General features: G+C 48.8%; 1 protein-coding gene across 3 annotated transcripts; it reads right to left on the bottom strand.

Moving 5' to 3' along the window:
• Positions 1-3,233: 3,233 nt before the first annotated feature.
• LOC106027634 (transport and Golgi organization protein 1 homolog) lies at positions 3,234-15,064 on the bottom strand. 3 transcript variants are annotated; one of them, XM_063251098.1, is made up of 11 exons: positions 14,861-15,064; positions 14,128-14,259; positions 12,243-12,264; positions 11,492-11,580; positions 11,199-11,267; positions 11,004-11,110; positions 7,235-7,335; positions 6,139-6,212; positions 5,028-5,184; positions 4,567-4,650; positions 3,234-3,974 (listed from the first exon to the last, which is right to left on the bottom strand). In XM_063251098.1, the coding sequence occupies exons 7-11, from the start codon at positions 7,329-7,331 to the stop codon at positions 3,835-3,837; spliced, it is 552 nt and encodes a 183-aa protein (XP_063107168.1). In that variant the 5' UTR covers positions 7,332-7,335; positions 11,004-11,110; positions 11,199-11,267; positions 11,492-11,580; positions 12,243-12,264; positions 14,128-14,259; positions 14,861-15,064; the 3' UTR covers positions 3,234-3,834. The 3 variants fall into 3 exon arrangements, with proteins under 3 accessions (XP_063107168.1, XP_013007509.2, XP_063107166.1); XM_013152055.3 differs by lacking the exon at positions 3,234-3,974 and having other exon boundaries at positions 4,249-4,650; XM_063251096.1 differs by lacking the exon at positions 3,234-3,974 and having other exon boundaries at positions 4,249-4,650; positions 7,235-7,501.
• Between the last annotated feature and the right edge of the window lie 2,232 nt (positions 15,065-17,296).

Below are 17,296 nucleotides of genomic sequence, written 5' to 3' on the forward strand. Positions count from 1 at the left end.
ATGAGTTCCCACTCTTTCAGTGTACCCCAGGGGCCCTGCCCTGTGGATGGCAGAGTTTGGGCCTGGGATGTCTCCCACAGCCCATGTTGAAAGGCTGTCCCCAGAGTGGCACCCCGGGAGGCACGGGACCTTTAGAAGCAGGGCCTCATGGGGGGTCTTGGGCTGCCTGTGTGCTCAAAGGGCTCTGTAGGACCCAGGCCCCTTCTGTCTCTCTTTTCTCCCGTTTCCGGCTGTGCAGTGGACATCTCGCTCCAGCACACCCACCTGCATGTGTACTTCCTGTCCGCAGACCAAGAGCAGGGGCCACACTCATGGAGTGGACCGTCCAAACCAAGGATCAGGATGGCCACTGGTCACCTTGGGGAGGGTGAGTTTATTGTGTCCTGGAGTCTGACCTTGAGCTACCACATGCCAGATCCCCCTTCCGGTTCTGGTGTTTCTGGCCTATCCCTTGAGCATCCTTCAAAATGACTTCTTGGGAAATGGCCTCAAAATGATTTCCAGCTGCATGGCCTGGTGACAGAAGATGAATGAAACGATTTGGGAAAAACTTCAGGTGTTTGCTGAAAAGGATTTTTGGTGCAGTAGACATGGTTGATTCATGGGTGCAGGACAGGTGATGTGACCGGGTCCCTCTGAGCTCTGTGTGAATCAAGGGTCGAAGGCTCTCCCAAGGGTGTCACACCTGCTGTGTGTGTTTCAGCATGGCTGGGACAGGCTGTAAGAGGCATCACATCCGTCACAGGCTGCTGTTTCTGTGGATATGCGTATTTGCAGGGCAGGTCTGGAAATCAGGGTCATGGCCATGGTCTCCAAAGCAGGGTCCCTAGTACTGCACCTTGGGCCCCGCTGGCCTCCTCTCTCCTCCAGGCTGCCAGCCCTACAAGAGACTCCGGATGCGGGTGCAGAGTAATCACAACACACCTTTGGTTTATGTTTTCTTAATGGAAAAAAAAGCCTGTATTAATAAGCATAAAAAAGGATTGGAATGCAAAATACACATAGGTCCCTTTTAGGATTAAAAAGCCGCAATGTCGATGGTGCAGAAAGCTCTGGTGTGTGTGGCCTCTTGAGGCCTGAATGCCCTGGGCCCAGGTGAGTTCTGCAGCAGCTTTAGGCACTGTGATGGCCCAGGTGCCCCAGTGATCCCTGAGACAGAGTGTGAGGATGCCACAGGCCATCATCCCTATGGTGGAGAAGGAAGCACACCTCTCCTGTTTGTTTCCTCTTCAGTGTTGGTTTGCAGAGCACAAGAACTCGGAATCACTGTGCAGCCCACTCTGCAACAGAGCCCCAGGGAGCATGGTGCCATCTATCACTTCTCTCAAGATATCCCTGCCACACCAGGAGGCTGGCTGTCCACAAAGCATGACAGAAAGGCCACACTGGGCCTGAGAGAAAGTCAATGGCTAGTGGTTCACAGCTTTCCAGCATGTTCTATCCCATTGGGGGCAGGAAAATCAAAAGGCAGATGTGCTCTTCACAGCAGGAAGGAGACCCTGAAAGGACTCCCAAGGGGCAACTCAGCACAGACTCAGGGCTTGCTGTGAGCCGCCCTTTCTCCTAGGACACAGAGGCCACAGTTTACAGCTGAATGTCACCCTCTTCCTGCTCTCCCTTCTCTGTCTTTAGTATGCACTGAGAGAGTTTACTGAGAAACCAGCCCACATCCTGGAGGTCCTCAGGCCACCTCAAGTACTGCTGCTTCTGCACAAAGCCTCAGATGGCTGCATGTCTCATCAGCTCTTATGCGGACAGCGACCCCACCACAACCACGATGAGCACACTCTGGAGGTCGGACACGCACCTGTCCTGGGCATAGTTGAAGGCCTCCAGGCACCACTCGTCACAGAGGAAGTGCCTGTTCATGAGGCACACGACCTTCCTACTGCTCCAGATGGCTGCCTGCAGGTTGGTGACGTGGTCTTCCCTGGGCACGAAGTCTCCCTCTTCAAAGCACAGGTTCACCCTGTTTTAATCATCATACTGGTCCCAGCACCACATGCTCCAGCCACCTCTGAAAAGCCCCACCTGTGACCTTGTGAGGCTCTGCGGGGACATGGAGACATGAGCTACATAACGCCTTGTCAATCCCAGTCTTCACTGATGGCAACAGAATTATTTATAGGTTCACACTACTCAGTGACACTTTGGACACACAGCAGTGGTGCTCTCCAGGATTACATGTACCTGAAAACCATCACTGTGCAATTTGCCTGCATCTTGTCTGAGTGAGGATGTTTGTGACCACCTGTGGTACATGGCAATCCCATGCTGTACCTGCACATGACCTAGGGGCTGTGGCTCCCGCAAAGCTCTGTGCACCAGGGTCTCGCCCTTCCAAGGTGTCCCCTGCACAGTTGTCCACGGTTCCCTTCTTATTAAGTGGCACATGACAATATCGTGATGTGGGCAGACACCAGCATTAAAGATAAGACATCAACACTACCACCATGGCATGCTCTTCGAAGTTTTTAAGGAGTTTCCTGGTTCTCTTGTCTTTTGCTTTTTTTTTTTACCTTTTGCATTTTTTTACCTTTTGTCATAGTGGTTTTGTTTGCAGCCGCATAAACCTATGGTTTCTATCATGAAACACTGTGTGTGTGTGTGTGTGTGTGTGTGTGTGTGTGTGTGTGTGTGTTTGCGTGTGTGCAGTAATAGAAAACAGCTCACCTAGGCATGATCCGGACACATTCTGGCCATGTGTGAGACACCGCGATGAAGAAGGTCCTGTTGCCAACCTGGAAATAGGCTCAACTCCCTAAGTTTTAGAGACTCCACATACCAGACAAGAACGCGAGCCTGCCTGTGTCCCCTTTCCCGCAGTTTCATCAGGGCACCTGGAAGTTGGTTTAGACTATTGAGAGGAGATTGAGAGTATCTGTGATGATCCTTTGTGATTGCTCTGCCAGTTCTGTTAACATTTCCATTATTTGTGCCCGCCCTTTTCAGCTGGTTGCTACTTTGCCTGAGCATGTTCAGCCCGGGCCTGACTTTTATGGGCTCCCCTGGAAGCCTGTGTCGTTTACTGCCTGTTTGGGAATCGTTTCGTTGGCCATTTTCTTCTGGAGGATGGTCCTTGCTGTGAGTGAATTAACTTGGTCTTTGACTTCTGAATACATCGAACATTCTATTATCATTGGCCCTTTCGGTTATTAACATAAACAAATCAGTAGTTATAATTCAAGCTAGTTTTCTGAAATAATTTAATGTAATCTTGGTATTGGCAAGGACTTAAGAGCAAGCTAAGCATATCCACTTGTTAGTAGAGTTGGGGACTCATACAGCCATCCTGAAAAGCCATTTAATAATTCTATATAACACAAGCCTTTAAAATGGGATATAAAACAGGATAAGAAATATAAATTGTTTTCATATGGTATGAAATATCAGTACACGATCTTAAAGAAATAAATTACATGCTAAGATTTTATACAAAGGTGTTCGATGAAATAGTATTTAATAGAGTAATAACTTGGCAAAAAAAACCCTAAATGATCTATATTAGGCAATATTATGTTTCATCTTATTATATCCACAGATCAGAATAATTAGGCTGCTGTGTGTATTTCAAAGGCAGGGGGCAAAGAAGGTGTTCACAATTTAATGTGAAGTGGGAAAAGTGGAAACGGACCGTGAGGTGTTGATAAACTGTGCTGTAGAAACACACAGGGCAAGAAATACAGTAAGATGGTAGAAACGTCGAGGCAAGATCAGGCATAGTGGTGCGTGTATTCCTGCAGCCCTGGTGGAGAGGGAGGCTGAGGCAGGAGAAGTGCAAGTTTAAGCCCAGCCTGGGCAACTTGGTCACTTACCAAGAGCCTGTCTCCAGAATTAATGGGAAGGCTGAGAATGTAGTTCACTGTGAAGGCCCTGTCCCCGGTACCCAAAACAACCCCAAAACAGCACCTTATTAAAGGTTCCTGTGAGGACTTCTCGAATCTCACTGAACAGCTTCTTGCATGAAAGAACACCTGGAAGGGTAAGCAGAAGTGTGTGTGGGTGAAAACGTGCTGTTTCCCCTGTACCGAACACCACCTTGCCAGGCAGGAGCTTATACACTGAGCTAAATCCGTGGCCCAGGAGGTGCTTTTTGTAACTCATAGTGAACCTTCCACCTGCACAAGGTGCTATTTTCTATCTGGTTCCCCCTTAATCGCACTTAATGGGGATGCCGGGTGTGGGGAACCAAGGTTTCCAATGTTTCTTCTGATGTTGGTTTTTCCGAGAGTTTAAAAAGAGAGGCAATTTTTAGAGAGGAAGATGAGACTTCTGTATTGTTTGGCTGGAAAATGTACACCGCTCAAGGCAGCTTAGTAATAAAATCCTTTTAAAATGAACTGGGCCTCCAAAACCAATAAAAACCTTAGCCCTCTGGTTAGTGGGGCCATTATGCACTCTGCCTCAGAGCGTGGGCAGGTTCTCGGCTGCTTTGCGGCGAGGCTGGGGCCTCTTTGGGCTCTGAGAGCAGGGGCTGTCCTGGGGCCTGGCGGGTGGTGGTGGCATTCGAGGAACAGGAATGAGCGGGCCAAGGCCTGAATAGCACAGGTCCCAGCAAGAACTCACGGGGGTGCAGCGGCAGGTCGCAGCGTCTGGGCAGGATGCCGGGCGTGTATTCCCTTAAGCCCAGTGGTGGGCCCATGCATGAGACTGGAAAGCAAGAGGGACACGTCCTGAGGAGCAGCCCAAGTGTGCTCAAAGCATTTCCCTTCCCCTGAGCCAGGAAGCCGAGTGATGCATCGAACTTCACAGATAAGGGAAACTGAGGCTCAGTACGGCTCAACTACAGCCTGACCCTCCCTTCTCCCACTGCCACACGCCCATGGTGGCCCGGGTGACCACCCCGGTGGGACTGGCATTTCGGCTCTGCGGGAAGGACCCTTCTGGTCTGAGCAGCTGTCCAGAGGCTGCACTGGGCTCAGAGTGCTGGACCTCGTGCTGCGAGTCTGCAGGGCTGCAGCTGCGGTCAGGACAGGAGAGGAGAGGACAGGGCAGGCGGTGGTGCCAGCCCAAGTGTCCTACCGTACCGAATGTCAGCGGTCGCGGCGGAGGCATCGGCCGAGGCCTGAAAGTCCCACAGAGCCTTGGTTGTGGCGGAGGCCCATAGACCACCGGGCGCGGCATGGGGCGTCCCAGGAACGGGGGCCCTGGATAGGCTGGGGGCCCTTTCGCAGCCATGCTCACCTGCAAACAGAAGCAAGCCCTGTTCTGAGCTCAGCAGTGACACCGGGTGCCCATCCCGAGAGGAGTCAAGGGATCCCGGCCCCTGCCAGCCCCTATGTGAGCAGCACGCCACGCCGCGAGCACGCCCACCACGCTGTCCCCACTCTCGTGTGAAAAGATGAGCTCCAGAGGGGCCAGTGGGCGCTGCACCAGCCCGCGCACTCCTGCCAGCATGAGCGCGGCCCTGGGCATGACAGGGGCAACACAAGGGCTCCCGGGGGGCCTGGGGGGGGGGTCCCTGGGGAGAACAGGGAGCTGCCTCGGCCAGTGACACCGCACAGGAAGGGGCTGGCAGAGTCGCCTGTGCCTGCGCTGACCAGAAGGCAGGCCAGAGACCTCTGACCATCGCAGGTGGGCCTCGTGCGTTGGGAAGGCTGCTGAGGCGGCAGCGTCAGGACCAAGGCGGCACAGCAGCCTGGGCCGCCCGGGACCGGTTCATGGGTCCCTGAACTAGTGTCCCACTCCCACCAGAGCACCAGAGCCGACACCCACCTCATTCCGATCATTCCAAGGGGTCGGACTAACACAGACCCCGAGGACCCTCACAGCTGCTCCCCAAGCGAGTGTGGTCATATACACCCGTCATCCCGGCACTCGGGAGGCTGAGGCGGGAGGACTGCTAGGGAACTGGAGGTCAGCTCTGGGTACTGTGAGGTCAAGGCTAGTTTGAGCTGCATAAGGAAACTCTGACTCAAAACAAGTAACAAACAAAAGACACAAGGCACGGGCTGCCCAGGGTGTGAGGCGTGCTTTGCCCCAGCACTCAGCACGTGCCCCGGGCCCCAAGCCATAGCGAAGTCCCGAGTCAGATGGTGACAGCTGAGTCAGCCGGGGGTCTCTACGCCCAGGCCCGCTGAAGAACAGAGAGGAAACCGAGGGTGCGTGGAGTGCCTTGGGCGCGGCTCCCAGGCTCACCTTGCCGTCGTCCATGCCCTTTGCCAGGGAGGAGCCGCGGGAGTCGCTGTAGGCCACAGGCCCGGGGCCGGGATCTGGGGGCAGAGAAGGCACTCAGAGGACTCTCCCAGGACCAGGACGAGAAGGGGCCGTGTGCACTGTCGGAAGAGCCCCCGGGGACGCTCGGGGACGCGGCAGAGCCCTGTCCACTGGCCCTGGAGGGAGCTGAGGCTCGGCCGGCTCCGACCGGGCTGCTGCAAGGCCCGTGGGAGGCGCGAGGCCACAGATCCCTTGCAAGGGAGCCAGCCTCGCCCGGCTCACTGGGCAGGGGTCAAGGGGGCGGGGGGGGGGGGCTCGAAGGCGGCCTCTGCGCCTGCGCAGGATCAACCAGGCCAGCGCTTGGTGGACCTGGAGAGCTGGGAAGGCTGCGCCGCAGCAGCCCCAGCCAGAGGCGGAGACGGCTTTGGGTCCCAGGCTGTGGAGGAGGAAAACAGGGACGCGGAAGACCGAGCCCGCACCCAGCGGCCACGAGCTTTGGTAGCAGCGTGCGAAACAAGCAACACGCGGAACCGCTGAGCTCAGGAGCGGCCCCTGGCGGTCCGGTGAAGAAAGTGCACACACACGTTGAGCACTGTGCAGAGAGGGAGAGGGTGACACCGCGGGCCCCCACCATGCCGAGGCCGGAGGCGGCTGGGAGTGACGAGGCGGGCGCCGGCTCCCAGGACCCTGCTGGAGCACTGCAATCGGGGTGGGCCCGCACACGGCCCAGGGCTAAGTGAAAACCTCGAGCCCGGAGTACCCGGGCTCTGTACCAGAGCTCAGGGAACCGTGCCCAGGGCAGGTGGCACAGTGCCCCTGAGTCTGGGCCTTGAGGCCCCGGAGAGACTCATCTGAGTGGGCTCTCGGGATGTTGCGGCCTGCGAAGTTCAGGCTTGCAGAGGGCTGCCTTGCGGGGGGCTCTGCACCTGGGGGTGGGGAGCACTCATTGCTGCTCACAAGGTATGGGCCAAAGGAGCCTTTCTGGCTCAGGGGACCTGTGGCGACAATGCACGCTGGTTACCACTTCTCTGCAGTGGCTAAGTTCCCTGAGCCGCACTCAGAAGGACAGAGTGCCCACCTCTGCGCAGCGCATTCTGCACTCCTGGCCGGTCCAGCATCTGCTTGAGGATATCAGGCTCCTCTTGGCGCATAGCCAGCTTCTCGGTCATCTCCATGAGCCTGCATGCAGACAGAGTGGGGCTGGGGTGACCATAGCCACTCCGGGAGGGCTGAAATGTGGGCGCCACGCGTTGCCGGGGCCTCGCCGCGACTTGCCAAGCCGTCGAAGGTCTCGGTGCCTCGACTCACTGGAGGCGCCGTTATATTGAGTTGGAGGTTCAGTGAGCTGAAAGGAGAGCTGAGTTGGCGGAGAACCTACATCGACCTGTGGTGAGTGACGGGAGTGGAGCCATTCCATAAATAGGGGGGCTCTGGCGGACGACATTCTGGAACCTGGCAGGACTGACAAGTGCAAGGGGCAGCAGTAACTTCAGTCAATTGTCCCCTTCCCGAATGGGATTGGTGGAGTGAGCTAGGCCTGGGTCACGTGAACTGGCTGAGACCCAATAAGTTATCTGAGGTCAAGTCCCTGCAGCGGTGTCGCACTCTAACCACACTGGCCCAGTGGGGCCTCGGAGGTTTGGCTGGTCTGGAGGGGGGCCACGCATAGTAATACAGTAGTGCAGGCCACAGCAGCTTGACTGATCGGAGGGGAGGGGCCAGCATACCTGTCCCTGTCTGCAACTCACTAGCACACTGCAGTGTGAAGTGTCATCTAGCCAACACGCTTCAGAAGAATTGTAACCAACAAAGAAGGAAACTGGGGCTTCCTGGAAGAAGCAAAAAAGATGGGAAAAGGAAGCAACAACAAAAAGTCCCAGGCCCCAACCCTGAGAACACTGACCCAGGACAGGTAAATACAAAGGAGAATGAGAACAGCAAACATGCAATATCAGACACAGCACCAGTGGACATAAAGAGATATATTTGGAACCTCATAGACGAGTTCAAAAGTGAAACATTTAGCCAAATAAAGCAAGATATAAGAAGATTAATAAAAGAAATACCCGGCACCCCTCAAGCAGACACAGACAGAAGAAGGGAGGAACTCAAACACAGGAGAGTACCATTTGGTGAAGAATACAAAAAACATAGAATACATGAAGCAGATTCAAAGAGATGACCAGGAAGTTAAAAACACTATGGAAAGATTGCAAACCAGCTTGAAAGAACCTAAGGATAGATTATCCAAACTGGAGGACCATTTTGCAATGTGGGACTATGAAAGGGAAAACTTTAAAAATAACAAGGAAACAAGCAGTAACAATACAAAGGCTAGAAGATGACAAAAGGATTTATAACTTGAGAATAAAGAATGTAAGTGAAGAATCTGAGATACAAACAAAGGAACTACAAAGGTTATTCACAGAAATAATTAAGGAAAACTTCCCAAACATAGGAAAAGGAAATGATATTCTGATATATGAGGCATACAGAACTCCAGCCACCTACAACCAAAACAGAGCTACATCCAGGCATATAATAATCAAGATCCCAGAAATTCAATATAAGAACAGAATATTATAAGCTGTTAGAGACAAGAAACAGATAACCTACAGAGGAAGGCCCATCTGAATAACAGCACACTTCTCGACATAAACCATCAAGTCAAGAAGAGCCTGGAGCAAATTATTCCAAGCCCTGAAAGAAAACAACTTCCAACCCAGATTGATATACCCTGATAAACTGTCTCTAGAAATTAATGGAGAAACAAGATGCTTCCAAGACAAAGAGGAACTTGGGAAATTTGCAACCACCAATCCAACTCTACAGAGAATACTGCAGGGCATTCGAGAGAGAGAGAAAAGTATTAGGATTCCAGGAACAGTGGCAGAGAGGCCTCAATGAATGGAGCAGAAAACAGAATGAAGAAGATAAGCAGACAACAGATGACAAAAAAGAGCATAACAGAAATGAGGCAGAGAAGATTTTATTCAAAACTGATATGATCGATAGTATCAAGTCTGAGAGTATAGGCAACTACCCTGAAGATGACAAGACTCAATGATACACATTCTGGTTTGATAAATGCCAGTTTTTGAAGTTCTATACTATATACAAAGTTGTGTTTTTATTAATACTGTTATGTACTAACATATTCAATCATACTCTGTCTGATGATATAGCCAGTTCTATTGGAGATAACAAGAGACAACACAGAAACTATGGTAGAATGATTTGTACAATGGTCTTATTTTATTTTGTTTCATGTGTTTATAGGAATATGTTTTGTTTTGCCTTGCTTTGTTTTGTTTCTCCCTCTAATATAGCAAGGATAGAAATACATGTTAAGACTCATGCATGTGTAGAATCTATAAACAGTTTATGAGAATCGAACATATGACACATGATGAAATGAACAGATACTTTGAGGAAAAAGACACACTAAAATACCCAGTGCTGATCCTGGAGTGTCATAATGTGAAACCCAGCAATAGTATTATTCTTTGTTCAGAGTGATATTAGCCTGCTTGGGTTTATTCAGTCTCAACATAATTGAAGAGATGAATAACTGCATGTATGTGTAAGTGTGTAGGGTTGATAACCATATTTCTAAGTTTTTGTTGGATAGCTGAACAGAACTGGTTGCAATCTCACTATTTGAATCCCCACTTTATAAGCTCCACTTTACTATCTTCAATAACTATTTGTAAGGAGACAATCTGTAATCATCAATTAGTGATTTCTTATTGTTTATTTTTTTCTTTGAAATTATGTATTATTTCTACTCATTTGCTGTTTTGTTTAGTCTTTCTTTAAATAAATAAAAAAAAAAGAGCTGAGGGTAAAAACTGAAGTCAAGCATTTCATGGTACCCTCCAGCTTCGGGGTGACCGCACAACATAGTATAAAGAAATGTTCAAGCAAACCATGGAAAATGAACAGCTTTTCTGGTGGCATGAAAACAAAAAAGCCCCAAAAGGGCTGGAGATTTAGCTCAGCAGCATAAGTGCCTGCCCGCCAAGCACTGGGTCATGAGTTTGATCCCTGCCCTCCCCCCAAAAAAGCTCCAAAATCACTTTAAACATTTTCTTGTATGAATGGTAAGAATGCTGGGTATGGTGGATGCCTGTAATCCCAGCACTTGGGAGGCTGAGGCAGGAGAGGAGAATTTAAGGCCCGCCTAGGCTACAAAGTGAATTGATAGCCAGCCTGAACTGCATAACAAAACCCAATCTCAAAAAGACAAAACCAAAACAAAACAACAACAACAAAAAGTGTTTCTGGGGGAACAGAAAAATCTCATGTGTAGAATTTCTCAATATTTATGACAATCCAGGCTCAAGGTGTGACCCTAACCCACCGTTCTTTTAATTGCAGGTTGTGTGTCATGACTTCCTGCCAAAGAGCATGGTGCACAAAGGACTGAAAATGGGCAACTTACCAGGTCTGTGCTGAGCAAAGGACCAGGCCACACAGGAGGCGGGAAGCATGAGCACTCTCCTCACTACATTTCCACTTAGGGGATTTTAAAACTATTCAAAAGGCACAGAGTCTACTGTGAAATAAAACCAGTTTACACAGACTCCTCAACTGGACCAGTTTCTTAGTGACTGTGTGTTCTGGAGGACTCAGCTATGAAATTATCCAAGTTTCAGGATCAAAACACTTCCCGTGCCTATAAAAAGGTCCTACTGGGTTAGTACTAAAAATCCCACAAAATGGGTACAGGCAAGTTCAGTTCTGTTATTCCTAATCTTAAGGAGTTAACAGCATGGAAACAGTTCAGCTAATTTATGAAATAGCTAAAAGTACAACTGTAATAACACAGCAGCAGCAGAACTCACCAAATCCTGATTTTGCACGTTTCATTTCCTCTCAGATTTGAATATAACACCAAGAGTTTTGGCAATACCCGTCAGAAATTTATTTCTTTAACTACCTCGATTTCAGCCTACAAGAAAAGATATTAAAAGTAACAATACGCATTAATGCCTGCTTCTGTTTTTTGACTATAATCCCAAAAAGAGAAGGATTTTTACCTTGTATTTAATTGTTTGATGAGATTTTTTTTCCTTGGTCTCTGGAATAAGCTTCTTTGATTCTGCGATCTATATAAAAAACACATTCAGAATTAAGTAACAGAAGTCACTGTGCTACTAAAACAAACCTTGTTCCAAGGAAGCGAGCAGAGCGTTCCCTTTATACATGATGGTGCCTAAGATCTGGAGGGCTCAGGGGAAATGATCAAGCGAGAACACAGGCCTTCAAAATACCATAATAACTGAGCTATAGCACAGACTCGCTAGAGGAGGGGCCGTGAAACAGGTTCTACCTTCTGTTTATAACTTGACACTTTTTGGACAAGTTCTGCATTGTCCTTTGTGGTATTCTTCACCTTCTCAGCAATCTGCTGTTCAGTGACTATAAAAAGAGGAAAAAGCCAGTATTAGGAGCACTAAATGGAACTGAGCTGCACAGTGTCTCAGCAGCAAGGACTCGTGTGAGGCTCCGTGAGAGACAGAGCTTCACACAGCTACCTGCCCTTCCAGAGAGACCCGCAGCTAACAGCAACAGTGCACAGGACACCGTTAAATTTTAAGAAAACTATAATAACACTTGTTTTGACGAGATAGTAATTTACTGCAAAGGCAGGAGATACAGTAAAATGTTACATAGTTGGAGAGGCTCACTTCACAAAAGGCACTTGTTCTCTGACAATGGAATCACTTCAAATGAATGTCATTTGCAAAGAGAAACAGCAACTTCAGGCTACTGATCTACACTGCTGTCTCTCGAGCTCCTGTGCTGATAAACTTATAGGGGCCGAGGTGTCCCTAGCACAGACACACTGTCCTCTGTCCACACCTGTGTGGTCCAGCCACGCTCGGTCTGCTCCATGTAAGCAGTCACCCCCCTGCCCCCACATCTCCTACCTCAGCCAGTACCATCATCCTCCCCGCTATACCATGGTAAGTAGCAACAGTAAAATGTGGAGCAGTTAGTAAGTCATATCAGACACCAAAGTCACTGTCTCTCCTAGCCTGCCTAAAAGTCCTCCCAAACACCAACAGGAAGAGATTTACCTTGGTATGTTCTCTCCTTGACCTAGAAGAGAAAGAGAGAATTAAATTTGATGTCAAACATTTGATTAAAAGAAATACATAGTTCCTAACACAAGTCAGGATCATAACCAAATGAAAATTTAGCAATTGTTTAGTTCAGGATAAATCCATACAATTAAAAATGTATTAGAAATAGCCTCTGATACAGAAGAACAGTAAGGAGTGTGTCTTACTTCACAGCTACACACAGGTTTATGTGCCAGTACCAAGGGAACACCAAGCTTATGAGATGAGCCTTTGTCTTCAACAGTGAAATGCTTGTTTTTATAATACGCACATTATTATTTACTCAGAATTACTTGACAATCCCGAACAGCAAGCATGCAGTCTAGAAATGGTGACCATATGGAAGACTGGCGAGCGAGATTACCAGCATAATCTTTGCACTAAGATACACCTGTCACTCACTGGAAGATACCTCAGAAACCCTATTTCAAGTGATCTATTCATGCAATTAAGAAATAATCTAATACACCTCATCATCTGATTTCCCCAGACCACAAAAACAGTAATAAATCTAAGCGGAAGGGAAGACACCAGAAGAACACAGAGAAATGATAGCTAACAGCTTCCAGGAAGAGCACAGACCCAGTTCTTCCTCCCAGTGACTTCTGGGGTCATAAATCCTAAACTGTAACTAACTAAAGACCACAGCAGCGATCACTGCACTTCTCTGTAATACAGACTCTGTCTTCTTCCGAGTGCTATAAAGAAAAGTGTAGGACAGCAGAGCACAGTGGCCATGGGGTGGGGTGGGGGGACGAGTGTCCTCTCCAGGATGAGGAGTAGTGTCTCAGAGCCACTGGACCTCAGGGAGTGGGAGGAAGTGAGCCCAGGTGCAGGGTGTGAAGCTGCAGGGCTGAGCCTGAGAGCCCTGCTGGGGAGCAGCTGCAGGGGAGCAATGGAGAGGAGCAGGGGAAACAGCACGTTTTCACCCACACACACTTCTGCTTACCCTTCCAGGTGTTCTTTCATGCAAGCTGTTCAGTGAGATTCCAGAAGTCCTCACAGGAATCTTTAATAAGGTGCTGTTTTGGGGTTGTTTTGGGTACCGGGGACAGGGCCTTCACAGTGAACTACATTCTCAGCCTTCCCATTAATTCTGGAGACAGGCTCTTGGTAAGTGACCAAGTTGCCCAGGCTGGGCTTAAACTTGCACTTCTCCTGCCTCAGCCTCCCTCTCCACCAGGGCTGCAGGAATACACGCACCACTATGCCTGATTTTGCCTTGACGTTTCTACCATCTTACTGTATTTCTTGCCCTGTATGTTTCTACAACACAGTTTATCAACACCTCACGGTCCGTTTCCACTTTTCCCACTTCACATTAAATTGTGAACACCTTCTTTGCCCCCTGCCTTTGAAATCCACACAGCAGCCTAATTATTCTGTTCTGTGGATATAAATAAGATGAAACATGATATTGTCTAATATACATCATTTAGATTTTGCCAACTTATTACTCTTTTAAATACTATTTCATCAAACACCTTTGTACAAATCTTAACATGTAATTTATTTCTTTAAGATCGTGTACTGATATTATCATACCATATGAAAACAATTTATATTTCTTATCCTGTTTTGTATCCCATTTTAAAGGCTTGTGATATATAGAATTACTATATGGCTTTTCAGGATGCCTGTATGAGTCCCCAACTCTACTAACAAGTGGATATGCTTAGCTTGCTCTTAAGTCCTTGCCAATACCAAGATTACATTAAATTATTTCAGAAAACTAGCTTGAATTATAACTACTGATTTGTTTATGTTAATAACCGAAAGGGCCAATGATAATAGAATGCTCGATGTATTCAGAAGTCAAAGACCAAGTTAACTCACTCACAGCAAGGACCGTCCTCCAGAAGAAAATGGCCAATGAAACGATTCCCAAACAGGCAGTAAACGACACAGGCTTCCAGGGGAGCCCATAAAAGTCAGGCTGGGGCTGAACATGCTCAGGCAAGGTAGCAACCAGCTGAAAAGGGCGGGCACAAATAATGGAAACGTTAACAGAACTGGCAGAGCAATCACAAAGGATCATCACAGATACTCTCAATCTCCTCTCAATAGTCTAAACCAACTTCCAGGTGCCTTGATGAAACTGCGGGAAAGGGGATACAGGCAGGCTCGCGTTCTTGTCAGGTATGTGCAGTCTCTAAACTTAGGGAGTGAGTTGAGCCTATTTCCAGGTTGGCAACAGGCCCTTCTTTATCTCCGTGTCTCACACATGGCCAGAATGTGTCCGGATCATGCCTAGGTGAGCTGTTTTCTATTACTGCACACACGCAAACACACACACACACACACACTGTAAATACATGATAGAAACCATCGGTTTATGCCGCTGCAAACAAAACGACTATGACAATGATCGCCACAAATCAGGCATCACTCCTCCAGGACGCTGTGTCTCAATTCGCTGCACCCTTAGGCTGCACACACAGGTGGTGGCGTGAACGCGGCTCCCAAGGCGACCCACAGCCCGGCTCCCACCAGAGGGCGACCCGCGCCCCTCGCCCGGCCCTGGTTCCCGGCCTCAGCCTCAGCAGCCGGTCTACCAGGGCCGCGTACAGCACCTGCAGAGGCTGCAGCAGCTTGGCAAAGCCCCGGGACACGGTGACCCCGAGCCCAGTGGCTGACACCGCGTCCATCGCAAAGGACCGCTCCCTGCGGACTGGCTGGAAGGGCCAGACTAACAGTGGCAAGCACTGTCCTTCCCAGAGGCGGCAGGGGGCGGGACTGCACAGCTACACCCTCCCCTTCCAGCTGCGCTATGAGCCGTTAACAGGCGGTCTCCAGCGCGATGGGGCCGCGCGCCAGCAGAGAGGGGCGGGGCCAAACCTGGGCACCGCGGGGGGCCGGGGGAGTGCCCAATGAGCGAGGGAGGCCGGGGGCTGGAGCGCCCAATGAGCGAGGCCGGGGGCGGTGTCCCGTGGCCGCAAAGCAATGCGGGGCGGGGGGGGGGGGTAGCTGCTAAGGGCACCAGGTTCCCGCGCCGTTACTGCTGGACCTGGGCGCCTGGCCTCGCGCGTGCCGCTTCGTGGCTCCCTTTCTCCCTACCCTTTGGTGAATGTTCTTAGATCTTAGCCTGGTATGTTCTTCCAGGCTGAAAAGTACCGAAGGGTTGCAAATCAGAACCCAATGGTATTGATCAGACTTCCAATTTTGTTTCCTGAGCAGGGGAGTGTTAAGAAACTAGTCGACTCTGTAGCTGTACAATTAAATTTCATTAATGTTTTGTCTCCTTTGACTTACTCATGACTACAATTGTCATCATTCTGTGTTGAAACTCCTAGTATAATATATCTTTTCTTGTGCCGTGGCAAGCACCATTCTGCTTTGTGTTTCTTGGTTTTTTTGTTGTTGTTTATTTTTTTGTGGTTTTTTTTGGTTGTTGTTGTTTTGTTTTTGCCTTTTTGAGACAGGGTCTCCCTATGAAGTTTAGGCTGGCCTTTGGCTCTCTTTGTAGCCCAGGCTGGTCTCAAACTTGCAACGATTCGCCTGCCTCAGCCTCCTAAGTGCTGGAATTACAGGAGTGTATGGCCACACCTGGCTTCTGCTTTATGTTTCTATAAGGTTGACTTACAAACAATTTGTGTGCGTGTGGTGTTCTGTGGCTGCCTTATTTCAGATGCATAATTTCCTCAAGATTATGGCTGTTGTAGCACGTATCAGAATTTTGTTTCTTTTTAAGGTGACTAGTATTGAGTTGTATGGATTTCTGTTTTTTAGTCCTTGTGCTGTGACTCAAATCCAGATCTTGACGCATGCAGACGCAAATGTTTGCACTGGGCTCTATCCCAACTTGAATATTTGGGTTGTTTCCATTTTTTGTCTATTGTGAACAGTGATGACACAGACATATGTGTATATTCTTGCATGTACACTTTTTGAAGTCTATGGTTTTTTAAAATAGGATCTCACATGTGCCTAGGCAAGTACTCCACTACTGAGGTGTGCTTCTTTTTCAGGCCTTTTTAAAGATTTCTTCTGGTAGTGGACTCTTTTTTTTTAATCTTTTCGAGACTGTCTCACTATGCAGTTCAGGCTGGCCTGAGCTCACTTTGTAGCCCAGGCTGGTCTGGAACTTGCAATCCTCAGCGTCTTGAGTGCTGGGATTACAGGTGTGTGCCACCATGCCCGGCTGGTATTGGACTTTGATTCTTGTCTCTGTACTGAGATACAGCCCTGGCCCTTTTTCTTCTTCTTCTTCTTTTTCTTCTTCTTCTTTCTTCTTCTTCTTCTTCTTCTTCTTCTTCTTCTTCTTCTTCTTCTTCTTCTTCTTCTTCTTCCTCTTCCTCTTCCTCTTCTTCCTCTTCTTCCTCTTCTTCTCCTTCTTCTCCTTCTCCTTCTCCTCCTTCTTCTTCCTCTTCCTCTTCTTCTTCTTGTTTTCCTTCTCCTTCTCTTCTCTTTTCTTTTCTTTTTTTGTACCAGCCAATTTAACTCACAACTTAACATTTGCCAAGTAGACACTTATGCCATTGAGCTAACTGACCCCCTTTCTTCTTGTTCATTAATTTTTAACCTTGAGTTTTTTTGAGAGGATGTCGCTATGTAGTTCATGCTGACTTTGAAGTCACTATGTAGTCCCAGGCTAGCTTCAAACTTGCAGGGATCCTCCTGCCTCACCCTCCTGAGTAACTGTGATTAGAAGCATGTACTACCATGTTCAGCTTATTTTTTATTTTGGAATAAGGCCTAAGTTCTTACCCAGACATGACCCCAGCCTTCCTGCCTCAGTGCTCTGGAGACTTGGGTCACCCTATTTCGCTGTTTATTTTTTGTTATAGCTGTGTTTTGCAGGTTGGTCCTCCTTCCTCAACCTCTCAAATAACTGGGATTGTTCATGTGTGCCACGTTGTCCGGCTTTCGATTATGTTATAATTTGGGTTTTTAAAAAATTTAAGTACCACAGCCGGGCATAGTGGCTCACACCTGTAATCTCAGCACTCAGGAGGCTGAGGTGGGAGGATCCTTATGAGTTCAAGACCAGCCTGCGCTACAAAGTGAGC

This window comes from Cavia porcellus, unplaced genomic scaffold, assembly GCF_034190915.1.
Source record: "Cavia porcellus strain 051 isolate PalLab524CR breed Dunkin Hartley unplaced genomic scaffold, mCavPor4.1 scaffold_6, whole genome shotgun sequence".
Taxonomy (NCBI): Eukaryota; Metazoa; Chordata; class Mammalia; order Rodentia; family Caviidae; genus Cavia; species Cavia porcellus.